Source organism: Musca autumnalis, unplaced genomic scaffold (assembly GCF_047663935.1).
Source record: "Musca autumnalis isolate F117 unplaced genomic scaffold, ASM4766393v1 scaffold_1, whole genome shotgun sequence".
Lineage (NCBI taxonomy): Eukaryota > Metazoa > Arthropoda > Insecta > Diptera > Muscidae > Musca > Musca autumnalis.
In genome coordinates, this window is record NW_027411644.1 from 282861812 (window position 1) to 282877909 (window position 16098).

The following is a 16098-nucleotide window of genomic DNA, read 5'->3' on the forward strand; positions in this document are numbered from 1 at the left end:
TATAGACGACCTGTAGGGCGTCTTTATAGACGACCTTTAGGGCGTCTTTATAGACGACCTGTAGGGCGTCTTTATAGACGACCTGTAGGGCGTCTTTATAGACGACCTTTAGGGCGTCTTTATAGACGACCTGTAGGGCGTCTTTATAGACGACCTGTAGGGCGTCTTTGTAGACGACCTGTAGGGCGTCTTTATAGACGACTTGTAGGGCGTCTTTATAGACGACGTGTAGGGCGTCTCTATAGACGACCTGTAGGGCGTCTTTATATACGACCTGAAGGGCGTCTTTATAGACGACCTGTAGGGCGTCTTTATAGACGACCTTTAGGGCGTCTTTATAGACGACCTGTAGGGCGTCTTTATAGACGACCCGTAGGGCGTCTTTATAGACGACCTTTAGGGCGTCTTTATAGACGACCTTTAGGGCGTCTTTATAGACGACCTGTAGGGCGTCTTTGTAGACGACCTGTAGGACGTCTTTATAGACGACCTGTAGGGCGTCTTTATAGACGACGTGTAGGGCGTCTTTATAGACGACGTGTAGGGCGTCTTTAGAGACGACCTGTAGGGCGTCTTTAGAGACGACCTGTAGGGCGTCTTTAGAGACGACCTGTAGGGCGTCTTTAGAGACGACCTGTAGGGCGTCTTTATAGACGACGTGTAGGGCGTCTTTATAGACGACCTGTAGGGCGTCTTTATACACGACCTGTAGGGCGTCTTTATAGACGACCTGTAGGTCGTCTTTATATACGACCCGAAGGGCGTCTTTATAGACGACCCGTAGGGCGTCTTTATAGACGACCCTTAGGGCGTCTTTATAGACGACCCGTAGGTCGTCTTTATAGACGACCTGTAGGGCGTCTTTATAGACGACCCGTAGGGCGTCTTTATAGACGACCTGTAGGGCGTATTTATAGACGACCTTTAGGGCTTCTTTGTAGAAGACCTTTGGGCGTCTTTATGGAAAACATTTAGAGCTTCTTCATAGTCGGCCTGTAACGCGTATTTGTAGACGGCTTTTGGGTTCCTGTATAGACGAATAGAATAAATATTTCATTAGTATATTTATAATTACTTCAATATTTAATTATCTCTTATTTTTTCATTTTCAGCTTTCAATTGTTAACCACTTGCTGCCTAAACAAAGAGCTCATAACTTCATTTAACTCTGTCTCTCTTCTCCCGAAAAGTGTCAAATTAACAATTCGATGATATGAAGGCAACGGCCATAACCAACTGTCTGACGGCTCAAACGGCTCCCACATCACAACAGCAACAACAACAAACGACCGATAATGCCACACCACTTGTAAGTCACATTGCCGCCTCTGTAGCAGCAGCCGCAGCAGTAGCTGCAGCCACGGCATCGAGTAACATTGCAACACCAACAAATTCCACCGCCTCATCATCCACCTCATCAACGGCTAATACAACGAAATTAAAATCGGCTCTCAAAACGCCGAAAGTTAGTTTTGCTCCAATTGATTTTATGCCGCCGCCACACGTTACGTGATACGAAAATATGCCGCACAATAACATTGTTTGCGAATGGCTTCGGGCATTGGGCCTGCAACAATATGCGGAAAGTTTTCTCGAGAATGGCTATGACGAACTGGAGATATGTAAACAAATTGGTGAAATTGATCTGGACGCTATCGGTGTCGATAATGCCCAGCATCGTAGTAAACTATTGAAAAGTGTACGAACGTTAAGGGAGAAGGGTGCGGCACTGGTCTATGTTATGATCAATGATCCGAAAGCGTTGAGTAGTAGCAATGAGATTTTAGCTACAGAATGTGATACCCCAACAACAATGAAGGAACTTGAGGCGTTGGTTAAGCGTCACCTCGAAGCCGATGGTATACGTTTGACGGCGCATCCGTATTCGACACCGGTGAGTAGGATTATAAAAAAAACATTATTGTGAACTTAAATAATACTTAGGTTTAATATTAATTATTAACTGAAAAAAATGTCTGGACTAAGAAAATCCGATCCGATTCTTCTCCAAAGAACATTGTTATGCCTAAGCAATCCTGCTATTCTTTTTTTCAACTATGGGCAGGCTAAGGGTATTTAGTTTTTTGTATAGCCGACATATTCCTTTTTAATCCTAATTATCTGTCCCATTCAAATTCCGTGTAAAGCTGATTATAGCTTTAAGTTTTTTTTTTTTGACATCCACTCTACTCCGTATGTGTAGTTGATGAACTTTGATTTTTTATGGCCTCTTGCTTTTTTTGTTGCTCTACTAAAATTTGTTCATCTACCAACTGCTTAATAAAGTTCAAGCAATAAATTTTCACTTAAACCCCTCTTGGCAACGAAAGTTTGTTGTATTTTTTTGTTTCATTTCCCACCCCAAAAAAAAACAGTTTTTCTTCTCCATTTACGGGACGACGTGATCGTGCAACTTGTCGTTTTGCCATTTTTCCATACATCTATGTCCCTCAGGATTATTTTCGTTCTTTGGCCATAAGTTGTGGCATGGCTGTTGGTGATTTTCTTCCTAGTTTGTGAATGTGATAAATTTATTACAACGTACGCCAAGTGACCAACATCACTAACCGAATACCCCAGCCGACCTGGAAGCCATTATTTAAGTGGTGGACAGTGGGATGGAAAAGAGGATAATAATAAATACGAATATGTGAAAGGAGAGGAACGGCTTCCAAGTTTCCTACCGTTATAATTGTTTGAGTGTTCAGTGTTAAGATTCCAAGCTAAGAACATCCTCGTCATTTTGACGCCTTTAAGTTCAAAGTTGCAATTTCAAGCTGTGAAAATATTTCCATACTCGTCACAAAACAGGCCTACTTCGGGAAACTGCGTGAACTCACGCAGTCTTACTTACTTACTTAGTTGGTCCATTACAGAACATTTGTTCCATAGACCGATCTAAGAAAAGATCTCCATTCCTCTCTGTTTTTCGCTTGACTTTTTGGAATACCGCGCCTTTCCATTTCTTCATCCACTTGTTTGCTCCATCGAAGTTTAGGCCTGCCGATTCTGCGTGCACCGCCATGTGGCATGTATTCATACTCCTTTTTAGCGGGTTCATCATCGCTCATTCTCATGATATGGCCTAGCCAACGCAATCGTTGCATCTCGATACGTTTAACTATATTCATGTCTTTGTATAGCTTATATAGCTCGTGGTTCATACGACGTCGATATTCACCGTCAACGCAAATCGGCCCGTAGATCTTTCGAAGAATTTTCCTCTCAAACACACCAAGCACTGCCTTATCTGCTTGCGCAAGTACCCATGCTTCGGAGCCATACATTAGCACGGGTAGTATCAGCGTTTTGTATAGTGTTATTTTTGTGTTTGCATTGTTTTTAAATTGCTTACTTAGACCATAGTAGCATCTGTTGGCCAATACAATTCTTCTTCTTATTTCACAACTGATGTTGTTTGTTGTGTTTATGGCAGTGCCGAGGTAGACGAAGTCTCAAAATTGTAGGTACCAACTTCCACAGTTGGTCCGAGCTCTATGGACGCTTTGCGCGTCGACACCATCAATTTGGTCTTTTCGCCGTTTACCGCCAGACCCACTTTCGCAGATTCTGCTTCGACCTTCCTAAAGGTATCAGTTACTTCCTTTACTGATCATCCCATGATGTCTATGTCATCAGCATAGGCAAGTAACATGTGGCTATTGGTGTAAATTGTGCCATTTCTTTTGACATTTGCATCTCGTATTACCTTTTCCAGCAAAATGTTGAATAGGTCACACGAAAGGCTGTCTCCTTGTCTGAAACCTCTTTTGGTACAAAATTCTTCGGAGAGGTTCTTTCCAATTTTAACTGAGGACCTAGTATCAGTTAAAGTCATCTTACAAAGCCGGATGAGCTTTGCGGGGATACCAAATTCAGACATTGCGTGGAATACCTTTGATCGGAGGGGACTGTCGAATGCTGCTTTATAATCGACAAAAAGGTGAAATATGTCGATCTGCATCTCTTGGGTCTTCTCTAGGATTTGCCGCAGGGTAAATATCTGGTCAATGGTGGACTTGCCAGGCCTAAAGCCACATTGGTATGGTCCAATTATTTCGTTGACCATTGGCTTTAGTCGTTCGCACAATATACCTGACACTATCTTATAGGCAATAGGGAGAAGACTTATGCCCCTATAGTTTGAGCATACAGTGTTATCTCCTTTCTTGTGGACGGGACATAGGATGCTCAGGTTCCAATCGTCGGGTACGCGTTCTTCCTGCCAGATGGTGCTAACTAGCTGATGCATACACCTTATCAGCGCGTCGCCTCCGGTTTTAAACAGCTCGGCTGGTAAGCCATCGGCTCCTGCTGCTTTATTATTCTTCAGCCGGTTAATTGCTGTTTTTACCTCATCTTGGTCGGGCGGTATACATTCTATACCATCTTCTGGGATTGAAACTGTGGTATCATCGTCTTTGCTACTATTGGATACCAGCAGATTGGAGAAATGTTCCTTCCATATCCTGAGCACGCTATCTGTATCTGTTACCAGATTACCTTGCTGGTCTCTACAGGAGGATGTGCCTGTACCAAAGCCATCTGTTTGATGTTTCACTCTTTGGTAGAATTTTCGGACTTCATTCTGGCTCCTGTACATCTCGATTTTTTCACACTCCCGCTTTTCCATTTCTCTCTTTTTCTTGCGGAAAAGACATTTCTCTTCTCTCCTTTTCTCCCGATATCTCTCACGTGCGCTACGCGTTGCTACCGATTGCAAAGTAGCTCTATATGCCGCATTTTTAACTTCGGTAGCAGCACGACACTCCTGGTCATACCATGAATTCCTGTGTGGAGGTCTCTGGAATCCAATTATTGATTTTGCGGCTGTTTGCATGGAGTGGGCAATATGTTGCCATTGTGTTGTTATGTTATCGGGACAAGGAGGGCTCGCGTTAAGCAATTGGGCTAGTTGAGTGGAATATGCTGTGGCTATCTGTTGTGTTTGCAGCCTATCGATGTCCAACTTCCGCGTTGTGTCTGTTCGTGCTTTATTTGCAACGTTTAGACGGGTACGTACCTTTGCTGCAACAAGGTAGTGGTCCGAATCAATGTTTGCGCCTCGGAACGATCGTACATCCAACACGCTGGATGAATGTCTTCCATCTATTACAACATGATCAATTTGATTACTTGTTCTTTGATCTGGAGATAGCCAGGTGCCCTTATGAATATCGAGATGATTAAATCTGGTACTGCTAACTACCATGTTTTTTGCAGCTGCAAAGTCTATCAGTCTCATACCATTGTCAGATGTTTCACTGTGGAGACTGAATTTCCCGAATGTTGGGCCAAAGATATTCTCCTTTCCAATTTTGGCATTAAAATCGCCTAGAATGATTTTAATGTCATGGGCAGGGCAACGGTCATATGTTTCTTCTAAGCGCTCGTAAAATGTATCTTTGTTCTGTTCGTCCTTTTCTTCAGTGGGAGCATGAGCACAAATAAAGCTGATGTTGAAGAATTTAGCTTTTATTCGAATTGCAGCAAGTCTTTCATTCACTGGGGTGAAGCTGGATACCAGATGTTTTAGTCTCCGACTAACTACGAATCCGCAACCAAACTCATGCTTTACGTCATGGCAGCTATAATACATTGCGTCACCTTTAGGTGTTGTTGTGACGCCTTTCCCAATCCATCGTATTTCCTGTATGGCAGTAATATCGGCCTTGTACTTTTCAAGAACGTCTGCCAATGCGTAAACTGCACCTTCTCTATAAAGAGTGCGAACATTCCAGGTGCAGATTCGCAGATCATGGTCCTTAAAACGTTTGCGGGGTTCGTCAACTTTAGAGGGGTTTGTTTTTCTTTTCTTTCGTTTTTTCATAGTAGGATGTTTTTTCTAGGGGAGGGTTACTAACCCGACGCCCAAACCCAAGTTTTTAACGTTCTTATGGGTGAACGCGCGGCACATGTTAGCTCACTACCTTTAACGGGTGTTAAAGGCAGTTCCCCAGGTGACACCACGGGGAGGTCAGTGTCCACTTGAGATGAAAGAGGGACCAAGATAAATCCTGGGCTTTGCCATGTTAAAGCCGGTCAAGACCGTTGCTTGGTATCATTCAACCCCTACGTCACCCGAACTCACGCAGTCATTCTTTATAAAAATTAATTCATTTGGTAGGCAGAAGTGTGAGTTACTGTAGCCTATTTATATTTCCCACTGTTCCCTGAAACACTTTTGTGCCCCACATTCTCTCATTGGCCACTGATACTCCGCTGACTGTTACTGCAAAAATCTAAACGATAATCTTTTTCGATAGTTTTGTGCAAAAATTTTTAATGTGCTTCTTAGCTCGTGTTCACGTTTACACATACTCTTACTACCACATAGCACTTCAGTATTCGGCCTGGTTACCATGGCCTAGACACCAACAAAGCCATTCCATATGTTTATGGACTGAGTGGACTATTGTAAAATGATGTCAATACACTTTGGGATTTTGTGGATTTGTGCTAAAAATACGTGCAACATAAAATTTATGTTGCAAGTTATTCACTTGTGAAGAAAAATTAACTTCCGATGTGATGAAGTTCTTAACGTATAATGAAGTTACACAAAAAGTTTGGTTAATTAGGTAATAATTATAGCATTTTGTTTCATGCCACCCTTGGAGGAGTAGGGGTAAACGTTTTTTTTTTTCTACTATGTTATGTGTATTACAACAATGCCATTTGAAGGTCAATAAAATAAATTGTTATTTTATGAGGACAGGGAATTATATGTTAAAAGGATGATGGGTATCATTTTGAGGCACTTGTTTTGTAGCTCCCCCTTTTAACGAATATATGAAAGGTCGAAGACATACATCTTTATGCTGAACGCTTTAAGGCCAGCGAATTCGCTCCTGTTATGTCCGGAAGGCAAAGATTGCAGGGGTTACACACTGTCGGATATACTTGGGATACCAACTAAAATAAGTAAAATAAAATCGGTTGGCTTTTTCGACAGCTTTCGACAGCCTGTGACTGCATAAAAACATATCAAAAGTGATGGACCTAAATGTCCTTTGAGCCGTAAGTATTTTGGCGTTTCGGGGCCCATATATCGGAATGTATCCACTTCATAATATTTCAACACATACGAGAAGTGGCCTTCAATTTGTATGTATGGGCAGTATGGACTTGCCCACTGAAAATATGATATTGTTGTACTCAGGACCTCAAGAACTATCTTCGGTAAAAACCTATAATTGAACTGACCTTAAAATGCACTTAAGTTTAGGGTTTGGGATACTCGAAGAAGTTGTCCAATGTCTTGGAAATTGATTGAAGTTTAAGAAAAATATTACAATGTCCAAGAGTAGCAGTTTATGTTGGTCATCTTATAATTATACCCTCAGCCTTTAGGCTAAAGAGGGTATTTACACTTTGATACGAAAAAAATTTCCTCATCGAAATAATGGTTTTAGACCCCAAGTATGTTTGTACGATATCCGTTTCAGACAATTTTGAGTAGATCTAGCAATGTCCGTCCGTCCGTCTGTCTGTCTGTCTGTCTGTCTGTCCGTCTGTCTGGCTGGTGCGCATGATAACTCTCGAACGGATCAACCGATTCGGTTCAAATTTTGGGTATCGAAATATTTTGTCCAGATTCGATTTAAGTTCGAAGATGGGCCATATAGGTCCACTCCTTCAGGTACCCCCCCCCCACAAATGTTCAAAAATTATCGCAAAACTTGTGCGCACGATAACTCTTGTAGGGAATAACCGATTTGGTCCATACTTTGCACATCGTGTAATTTCTACCAAACTTAGATGAGGTTCCAATATGGACTCAATCGGTCCACTCCTTCGGGTACCTCCCACACAAAATTTCGGAAAAGTTCGGTTTAGGACCTGGTCTCGAATCTCTTTGATTTTTGTTTACGCAAGTTGTATTCGCTGTCCTTTATACGACGCTGTAAGTTTCATTAAGGGCAAGTCCATACTTCCTGAGGAAATAGCCTGAAAGTTACAAAAAAACCCTATGACATCGTGTGTAGTGGTTGGAGCGCAAGATAACTCTCGAACGGACCGATTCGGTCCAAAATTTGGCTTTCGTAATATCTTGTCCAAACTTAGTTCAAGTTCAAAGATGGATTATATCGGTCCACTCCTTCCGGTACCTCCCCCACAAAAGTTTGAAAATGTTCGGAAAATTTGTGCGAACGATAACTCTTGAAGGAAGTGAACGATTTGGTCCATACTTTGCACTTTATGAAATTTCTACCAGACGTAGATGAGGTTCCAATATGGACTCAATCGGAAAACTCCCTCGAGTACCTCCCACACAAAATTTCGGAAAAGTTCAGTTTAGGACCTGCTCTCGAATCGCCTTGGTTTTTGTTGTAACATCTTGTATTCACTGTCCCCTATACGAAGGTACAAGTTTCCTCAGGGGCAAGTCCATACTTCCTGAAAAAATAGCCTGAAAGTTGAAAAACAACCCCTATGACACCATGGTTATGGGTGGAAGCGCAAGATAATTCTCGAACGGAAATGCCGATTCCGGCCAAAATTTGGCCTTCGCAATATTGTTTCCAAACTTACTTTAAGTTCGTAGATAAGCCATATCGGCCCACTCGGCCCACACCTACCCCACAAAAGTTCAAAAACATTCGGAAAAATTGTGCGCACGATAACTCTTGATGGGAGTGACCGATTTGGTCCATACTTTACACATTCTCATAATATCTACCAGATATAGATCAGGTTCGAATATGGACTATATTTGTCCACTCCATCCCGTACCTTCCACACAAAATTTTGGATAAGTTCACTTTAAGACCTGCTATTGAATCACTTTGATTTTTGTTGAAGCAACTTACATTCGCTGCCTCAATTACGATGGTAAAAGTTGTTTCAGGGGCAAGTCCATACTTCTTGAGAAAACAGCCCGAAGGGTGTAAAAACCCCCTATGGCACCCCCATGGTCTATGTCGGTCCATACCTTTAAGTACCTTTTCCGCAAAATTTTTGAACTTTAATACTAATCAACATTTTTGTCGGTTCATACGACCAACATTTTGAAACCCCCTAAATACATTTGTTTATTGTTTATTTGTCGGCAAAGCCGACTGATACTTTTTTACTTGTTTTTTGACATCTTGGCAAATAACAGCCAAACCATTCAGATTTTCGAGCCAACACAAAGACAGAAATTGCAGCCAAGACAGTAATTAAGAACTCTCTAATACATCGCAAAAGCATTGGCACGCTTTTTCAGGCAGTTTTGGTATTGAGAAGGTGCAAATTTTTCGTAAAAGGAAGAAGGATCAAAAGAAATCCGTTGTGGAAAAACTAAGATATGCCCGTTTAAATTTAAAAATATAAGAAACCCAGATTTTCACTACTTTTACCGTTATAAAAAAAAATAAAACGAAGCGATCCAAACGAACAAAAGGCATTTTCGTCCTCCATGGATCCCAACACGATGTAATTTTGCATTAGAACGCTTGAATATTTTTCTGTTCAACTTTTGTAGCACAGTGTAATTTATCGACATTTTCCGAAAAGTTTGCACCTTCTCATGACCATAACTGCCTGAAAAAGCCTTCCAATGCTTTTGCGATGTATTAGAGAGTTCTTAATTTCTGTCTTGGCTACAATTTTTGTCTTTGCGTTGGCTCGAAAATCTCAATGGTTTGGCTGTTATATGCCAAGATGTCAAAAAAACGTAGATAAAAAAACTTAAAGTCAAAATCGGGAGGCTCGATTTTCATCGTAGACATATGTACTAGTAGACTTTTTTGCTCAGTTCAATCCCAGGAATCAGAAACGCGAAGGCCTATTAAGGTTTTTTATTTCCACACAAATCGCCCCGGCCTAATGTGTATCTATTTCTATGTATTCCGCAAGAACTTATACAAATTGATTTTTTTTTAAATTTCGAATTTGGATAAAACATTTAAATATACATTTAATATTAATTGTTAAAAACACAAAACATTGTTCCACAACAACCCATACGGGACAAGGGAGACTTCTCTCATATCAATGAGTGCACCCCGATTCATATTTAGCTGAATGATATGGGATCTACTGTTTATCGCCGAGTTCGAACGGCGTGTCCTAAGACACCACTTGAGAGAAGTTTTTCAAGGCTGAAATACTCAGGAAATGTCGCCAACATCACTGAGGGGTATTTTGCCACCGTTGAAAAAATGTTTTGGTGTTGCCTGGCCAGGGAATCGAACCACCGACCTTCAGCGTGCAAGGCGGGCGTGCATACCATTGCACCACGGTGGCACCCAAATTGTTACATCCAAATGGCAAAATAATAATTGTTACATCCAAATAAATTCAGGGAATTGTGAATAACCAAGGGAATTGGAAAACATTTATACACCTATCTTATCCTCTTTCTAGGAAAACTATACGTTTTAGAGAAAAAAGTTATTTGTTAATAAATGCTTAAAAGACTCAAAAATATAATTTTCTTAAACAATTTTTAACCTATACGGAACGCTTATTAATAACATAGAGGACGTAAGGACCGACACACCGTTGCTACTTTCGGTATTTTTTTGTTGAAAAATATTGCATAGTTTTGTGACAAATGCCCGCATACGAAACCGAACTTCTAGTAAAAGCACCCTAGTTCGAAAGCGAATGGACCAATCATCATATACATATTTTTGCGGGCTTTTTCTGTAACTAAATATCTTGTCTTTAAATGTGGCAATTCCAAAATAAAAGTGAAAAGTGAGGATAACCACATAACACTGTCTCTGGGAACAATAAATAATATTCCGGTATCGCGGGTATAAATAGCGTCCGAAATCTTTAACAGCCCAAATACACCAATATCTATTTGAAGCCCAATGTTGAATATTTGTCACATTAGTACACGTATTTCTTTAATCCATGTTGATGTATTGTAAGGATTTCTGCCCAATTGTTTGCATTTATATTTTTCCATGGTCTTATAATCTGAAAAAATTTTGCTTACATTTGGTCCACATCCATCAGAGTAGCTAAATTTTGATATTCTAACCTAAATGTCTTTCCTGCATATAGTTAAAATAAATCACGTAAATATCTACAGATGGTTTGAAATAGTTTATCCACCTTACTTCATTATGACTTCACATTTTATACTAAGCCCTAATTAAGAGAGGAATTACGACAAAATCCCATAAATGTAATATTTATACAGCATTATACACGGTGCTTTTGAAACAATTTTAAATGGAAGGTGCTTACACCTCGAAAGTTTTTGCGGATTCTGAAACTACAATGTTTATAGATGAGAAAAATCAAAAAACAAAAAAAAATCGCCGGAGCGCTTTTTAAATAATTCGCGATTTAAGTTGACATTTTTAGGGGTTGTTTAGGTTTTCACGATTTTGCTTAGAACCCGCAAGTTCTATCAAAATAGGACTAAAGAAAATGTTGTAGCTATGAAAATTCCCTACAAGACTGACCTTTAAGGTATTCTCGACGGTTTTACCGTTTTTGAGATATAGAAGTTCAAATTGGGAATTTTCACAGCTACAACATTTTCTTTAGCTCCATTTTGATTGGACTTGCTGTTTCCAAGCAAAATTGTGAAAACCTAAAAAACACCTAAAAATGTGAGTTTTGACCGCGATTTATTTAAAAATCCCTACAGTGATTTTTTCTTGTTTTTCGATTTTTCTCATCTATGAACACTGCTGTTTCAGAATTCACAAAAACTTTCCCTGTGTCAGCGGTTTTCATCAAAAGTTAGTTATGGCGCACCCTTCATGACTTTGTTTTATAAGGGGGCGATACAGTCAGTGCATTGTCCCAATTGGAACTTCTATATCTCAAAAATGGTAAAAACTACGAAAATACCATAAAGGTCGATCTTGTAGAAAATTTTCATAGCTACAACATTTTCTTTAGTCTTAATTTGATAGGACTTACAGTTTCTAAGCAAAATCGTGAAACCTAAACGACCCCTAAAAATGTCAACTTGAATCGCGATATATTTAAAAAACGCTCCGGCGATTTTTTTTGTTTTTGTTTTTTCTCATCTATGAACATTGTAGTTTCAGAATCCGCAAAAACTTCCAAAAAACCTTCCATTTAAAATTGTTTCAAGAGCACCGTGCATACGATATGCAACGAAAATTGGTGAGCACCAGCTTAAGCCCAAACTATGTAACTTTACGTCATCAAATGTTGAACCACATTATTTCGGTGCTAATAAAACTAATCTTGAAACGCTTCAAAAAAAAAAAAAAATATATCAGTTTCAATGGCAATCCGTCCATCCATCTCATCATTTCCTCCATCAAATCATAAGAAGCATACAATCTCATCAATTTTAAATGAATGACAGGATATGCGTTGACATATCCTTTGTATATTTTTTCATTATTATTCACTACTTTCTTTAAGTTTGTTTTCTTTTTTATATTTTGTCACTTCTTAATCGTGTCTCCTTCTCCACTTATAATTATGTGAGTGAGTAAATGTGTCACATACGCATGTCAATGACCGTTATATTATCGTTATATTAAACATACACACAAAAACAGTTTTAATGTTGTTTTTGTCAGCTTTTCTGAATCGTTTGTGGCTTAGCTTTCTGTTTGTTTCTCACCAATAGTCTTGTAATCCTTGCTGTGAATGAGGCTTTTTATTTGACTACTTATTCATATGCGGATATCCTTAAGTGTCTGTGCGTGTATATGTGTAATATACACACATACATATGTATGTAAATACGTGTGTGCAGAGTTTTTTGTTTGCTTTTATTCTTGAGTGTTAAGTAAAATCAATTAAACAGTGTTGCATGCGACACTCGAAGAAAATGGGTGTTAAGTAAAATTTCAGATGTTGCCTTGAAGGGAAAGAAGAACATTTAGAGATTTTCTATAAATACCAAGAAGACATTTAAATTTAAGGTATATTATAGGCAGCAGACTCGTAAAAGTTATTCTATAAACCTTTTAAAGGTATTCTATGGACAGAAGACCCTTCAAAGGTCTTCAACGGACAGAAAACCCTACAAATGTCTTCAACGGACAGAAGACCCTTATAGGGTCTTCTTGGACAAAAAACACACCTGAAAGGTATTCTACGGACAGAAGACCCTTATAAGATCTTTTTTGGGTAGACTTAAAAGACCGTAAAATGTCTTCTATGGGACAAAGTGCCTTAACAGGTCTTCTATGGGCAGAAAACGCTTAAAGGGTCTTCTATAGAAAAGAAACTCCCCAAAGACCTTGAAGATCCTTAAAAAGTCCTCTATGGACAGAATACCCTTAAAAAGTTTTCTATGGACAAAAAACCCTTAAAAGCTCTTCTTTGGGCAGAACAGCCTTAAATGATATTCTTTGGACAGACAAAAGACCCTTTGGATCCTCTGTGGACAGAAGTATTGTACCAAGTCTTCTATAGACAGAAGACACTTAAAAGGCATTCTATTGACAAAAGGCTCTTAAAAGGTATTTTGTGGACAGATTGATTTTGATTTTTAAAGGGTCTTCTATGGACAGAAGACCCTTGAAGGTGTTTTGTGGATAGAGGATCCTTAAAATATCCTTAATAGGTATTCTATGGACAGAAGACTTTTAGAATGTATTTTGCCGACAGAAAAACCTTAAAAGGTATTTTGTAGATAGAAGACCCTTAAAAGGTCTTCTATGGGCAGAAGACACTTGAAGGTCTTTTGTGGATAGAGGATCCTTAAAAGACCTTCTATGGCAGGAGAACCCTTAATAGGTATTCTATGACAAGAGGCTTTTTATAAGGTATTTTGTCGGCAGAAAATTCTTAAAAGATCTTCTATGGACAGAAGACCTTAAAAGGTTTTCTATGGGCAGAAAACCCTTAAAAGGTCTTCTATGGACAGAAGACCCATAAAAGGTCTTCTATGAACAGATGACCTTTAAAAGGTCTTCTATGTGCCGAAGACCCTTACAAATTCATCTATGGATAGAAGACGCCCATGAGGTATTCTGTGCACAAAAGACCCTTTAGACCCTCTGTGGACAGAAGTATCTTACCAAGTCTTCTATGGACAGAAGACCTATAAAAGGTCTTCTATGGACCGAAGAGTCTTTAAATGTTGTTCTCTTCTCATGTCTCCCAAGTTTAACCTCCAACAATTCTTTGAGTGTTTTATAAACTGCTTGAAAATTTTCTCTCTCTCCCTCTCTTCTAAAAGGCAACTTCTTTGACTTGCAGAAGGTTGTTGCAGGCGAGCACAATGTAATTATTTTTTCAAGTTGTCGAACGTGCGTGATTATCTTCCCATTTGTTGTACTTGTTCGCCATCACTTTTACGCTGTAACTTCTCTACTTGTTTTTTTGTTGATGATTTCTTTTTAGCGCGCGTATTTTTGCGTAGACGATTTTTGGTTATTCTTTACTTACATTTTATACTCGTATTATCGCATTCGCATTGTCTTCCACGCCCTCTCTACCTCCACCCCTAAGAAGGTTGTCTTAAAAGATTTCGAAGTCAGCTAAAACAATATTTACAAAAGTACAAAAGTTTAAAGTGCATTATGGCATAATGCAATGTCGAACGCCAATGTGAAGTAGATAAGGCAACCGCTAACCGAAGGGGTTTGGATGAAGAAGAGCAAAAACATGGTTAAAAGTTGTGGCATAAAGAAATTAATAACAAGATATTTATTTCTTCTTTTGTGGAAAATTAAAAAAAGAATAAAAACATAGAACTTTGTGGCTTCCTAGGTTTGAAGGGAAATTGCTGCAGAATTATTTACTGCAGAAAAAAGTTGATAATTTTATTTGTATAACAACCGCAAACCGGCAAAGACAGTTAGCTATTCATTCATTCTTCGGCTGTTACTATTCATTTGCTTGTCTCACAATTCACAAATGGAGAAGATTCTTGGCATTTCTAGAATTTTGCGAAAGTAAAGATTTAATCTTCAACTCTCTGTAACCCAAAGCCATTGGCAGTCATTTTCTTTTCTTTTTGTGTTTGCGAGTGTGTTTGTGAATGTCAATAAAATTGAAATATTCATTTGCATAGACAAATGGACTTTCGTTCTACATTCATTTCACGCTCATTCATTGCAACATGTCAGTCAGGTCACTGCGATTCTTTCAAAACGCTGAGGATTGCTCTTTGTTGCCTGTCCCTGAACCAGTGACATATTTCATATGAATGTGAATTGAGCATAACGACCCAACAGCAGTATACATTTCATATGTTGTCTTCTTTTGTGGTCGCAGCATAAAACAAGTTGACTGTCAGTTTCTCAAAAAAATGCAACTCAAAAGTTTCGGTTTGTTCGACATGCTGTGAAATGACTTAATCTGTATGCTCTGTGTGCTGTTGTTGGGCTTGCTATTGCTACATTTGTATTTGTAGTACTGTTTTTTGTGGTTTCTTTTCTACTCAAAAAACGCACTTACATTTACATTTGTATTAGCATTCATCATAATTTCAATTCAAGCTGCCATCATCATTGACATATTCGTGAGATGGCATAGATTTGTCATGGTTATTCATTAAGTTGCAGTTATATGAGATGTTAAAGACAGCTATAAAAACGGAAGACATCGAAATAGATTTCCATAAAATAAATAGAATACCACTAAACAGTCTAGAGGACTTCTAAACGGTATTACATACATAGATAGAAAAAAACTCTAGAGGGAGATTTAGTAGATAGAAGACCACCAAATGGTTCTCTATCTGCAGATGATTTCGGTTCTTTCAGATAGACGATCTCTAAACAATACTCTATTGATAGAAGACCTCTAAATGATCTTCTATAGATTGAATACCTCTAAACGGTCTTCTATACATAGAAAACCTCTAAACTGACTTCTACAGATAGAAGACCTTCAACGGTCCTTATAGATAAATGGACATCGGATTTTGCATATTTGCATAATTATACCCTACACCACACTGTGGTAAGGGGTATTATGTATTTGTCGATTTATGCATGTCCGTCCGTCTGTCCGTCTGTCCATGTATTTTTGTTCGCAACGTACAGATCGCATTTTTTGTCCGATTCGACTGAAAAATGGGGAATATAGCTTTTTTAGCCATAGGAAGAACGCTATTGCTTTTGGTGAAAATCGGTTCAGATTTGGTTATAGCTCCCATATATATTTTCGGCCGATATGACGTATTTGCTGCACCAAATACGC

At 39.0% G+C, this 16098-nt stretch overlaps 2 protein-coding genes across 2 annotated transcripts in view; both read left to right on the top strand.

The window, feature by feature from the left end:
- The first annotated feature begins 1213 nt into the window (after positions 1-1213).
- Positions 1214-1513, top strand: LOC141391303 (uncharacterized). The gene has a single exon (XM_073964213.1). It carries the CDS (start codon positions 1214-1216, stop codon positions 1511-1513), a length of 300 nt encoding a protein of 99 aa, XP_073820314.1.
- A 9-nt stretch (positions 1514-1522) lies between these two features.
- LOC141391302 (uncharacterized) overlaps positions 1523-16098 on the top strand; it is a 58824-nt gene continuing 44248 nt past the window's right edge. Inside the window, exon 1 of the mRNA XM_073964212.1 lies at positions 1523-1894. Within this exon, the coding sequence (XP_073820313.1) occupies positions 1523-1894 (372 nt within the window). The remainder of the gene's footprint in view (positions 1895-16098) is intronic.

What these genes read in the sequence shown, in the direction of transcription:
- LOC141391303 (XM_073964213.1), top strand. Translation starts at nt 1,214, where the DNA reads ATGAAGGCAACGGCCATAACCAACTGTCTGACGGCTCAAACGGCTCCC.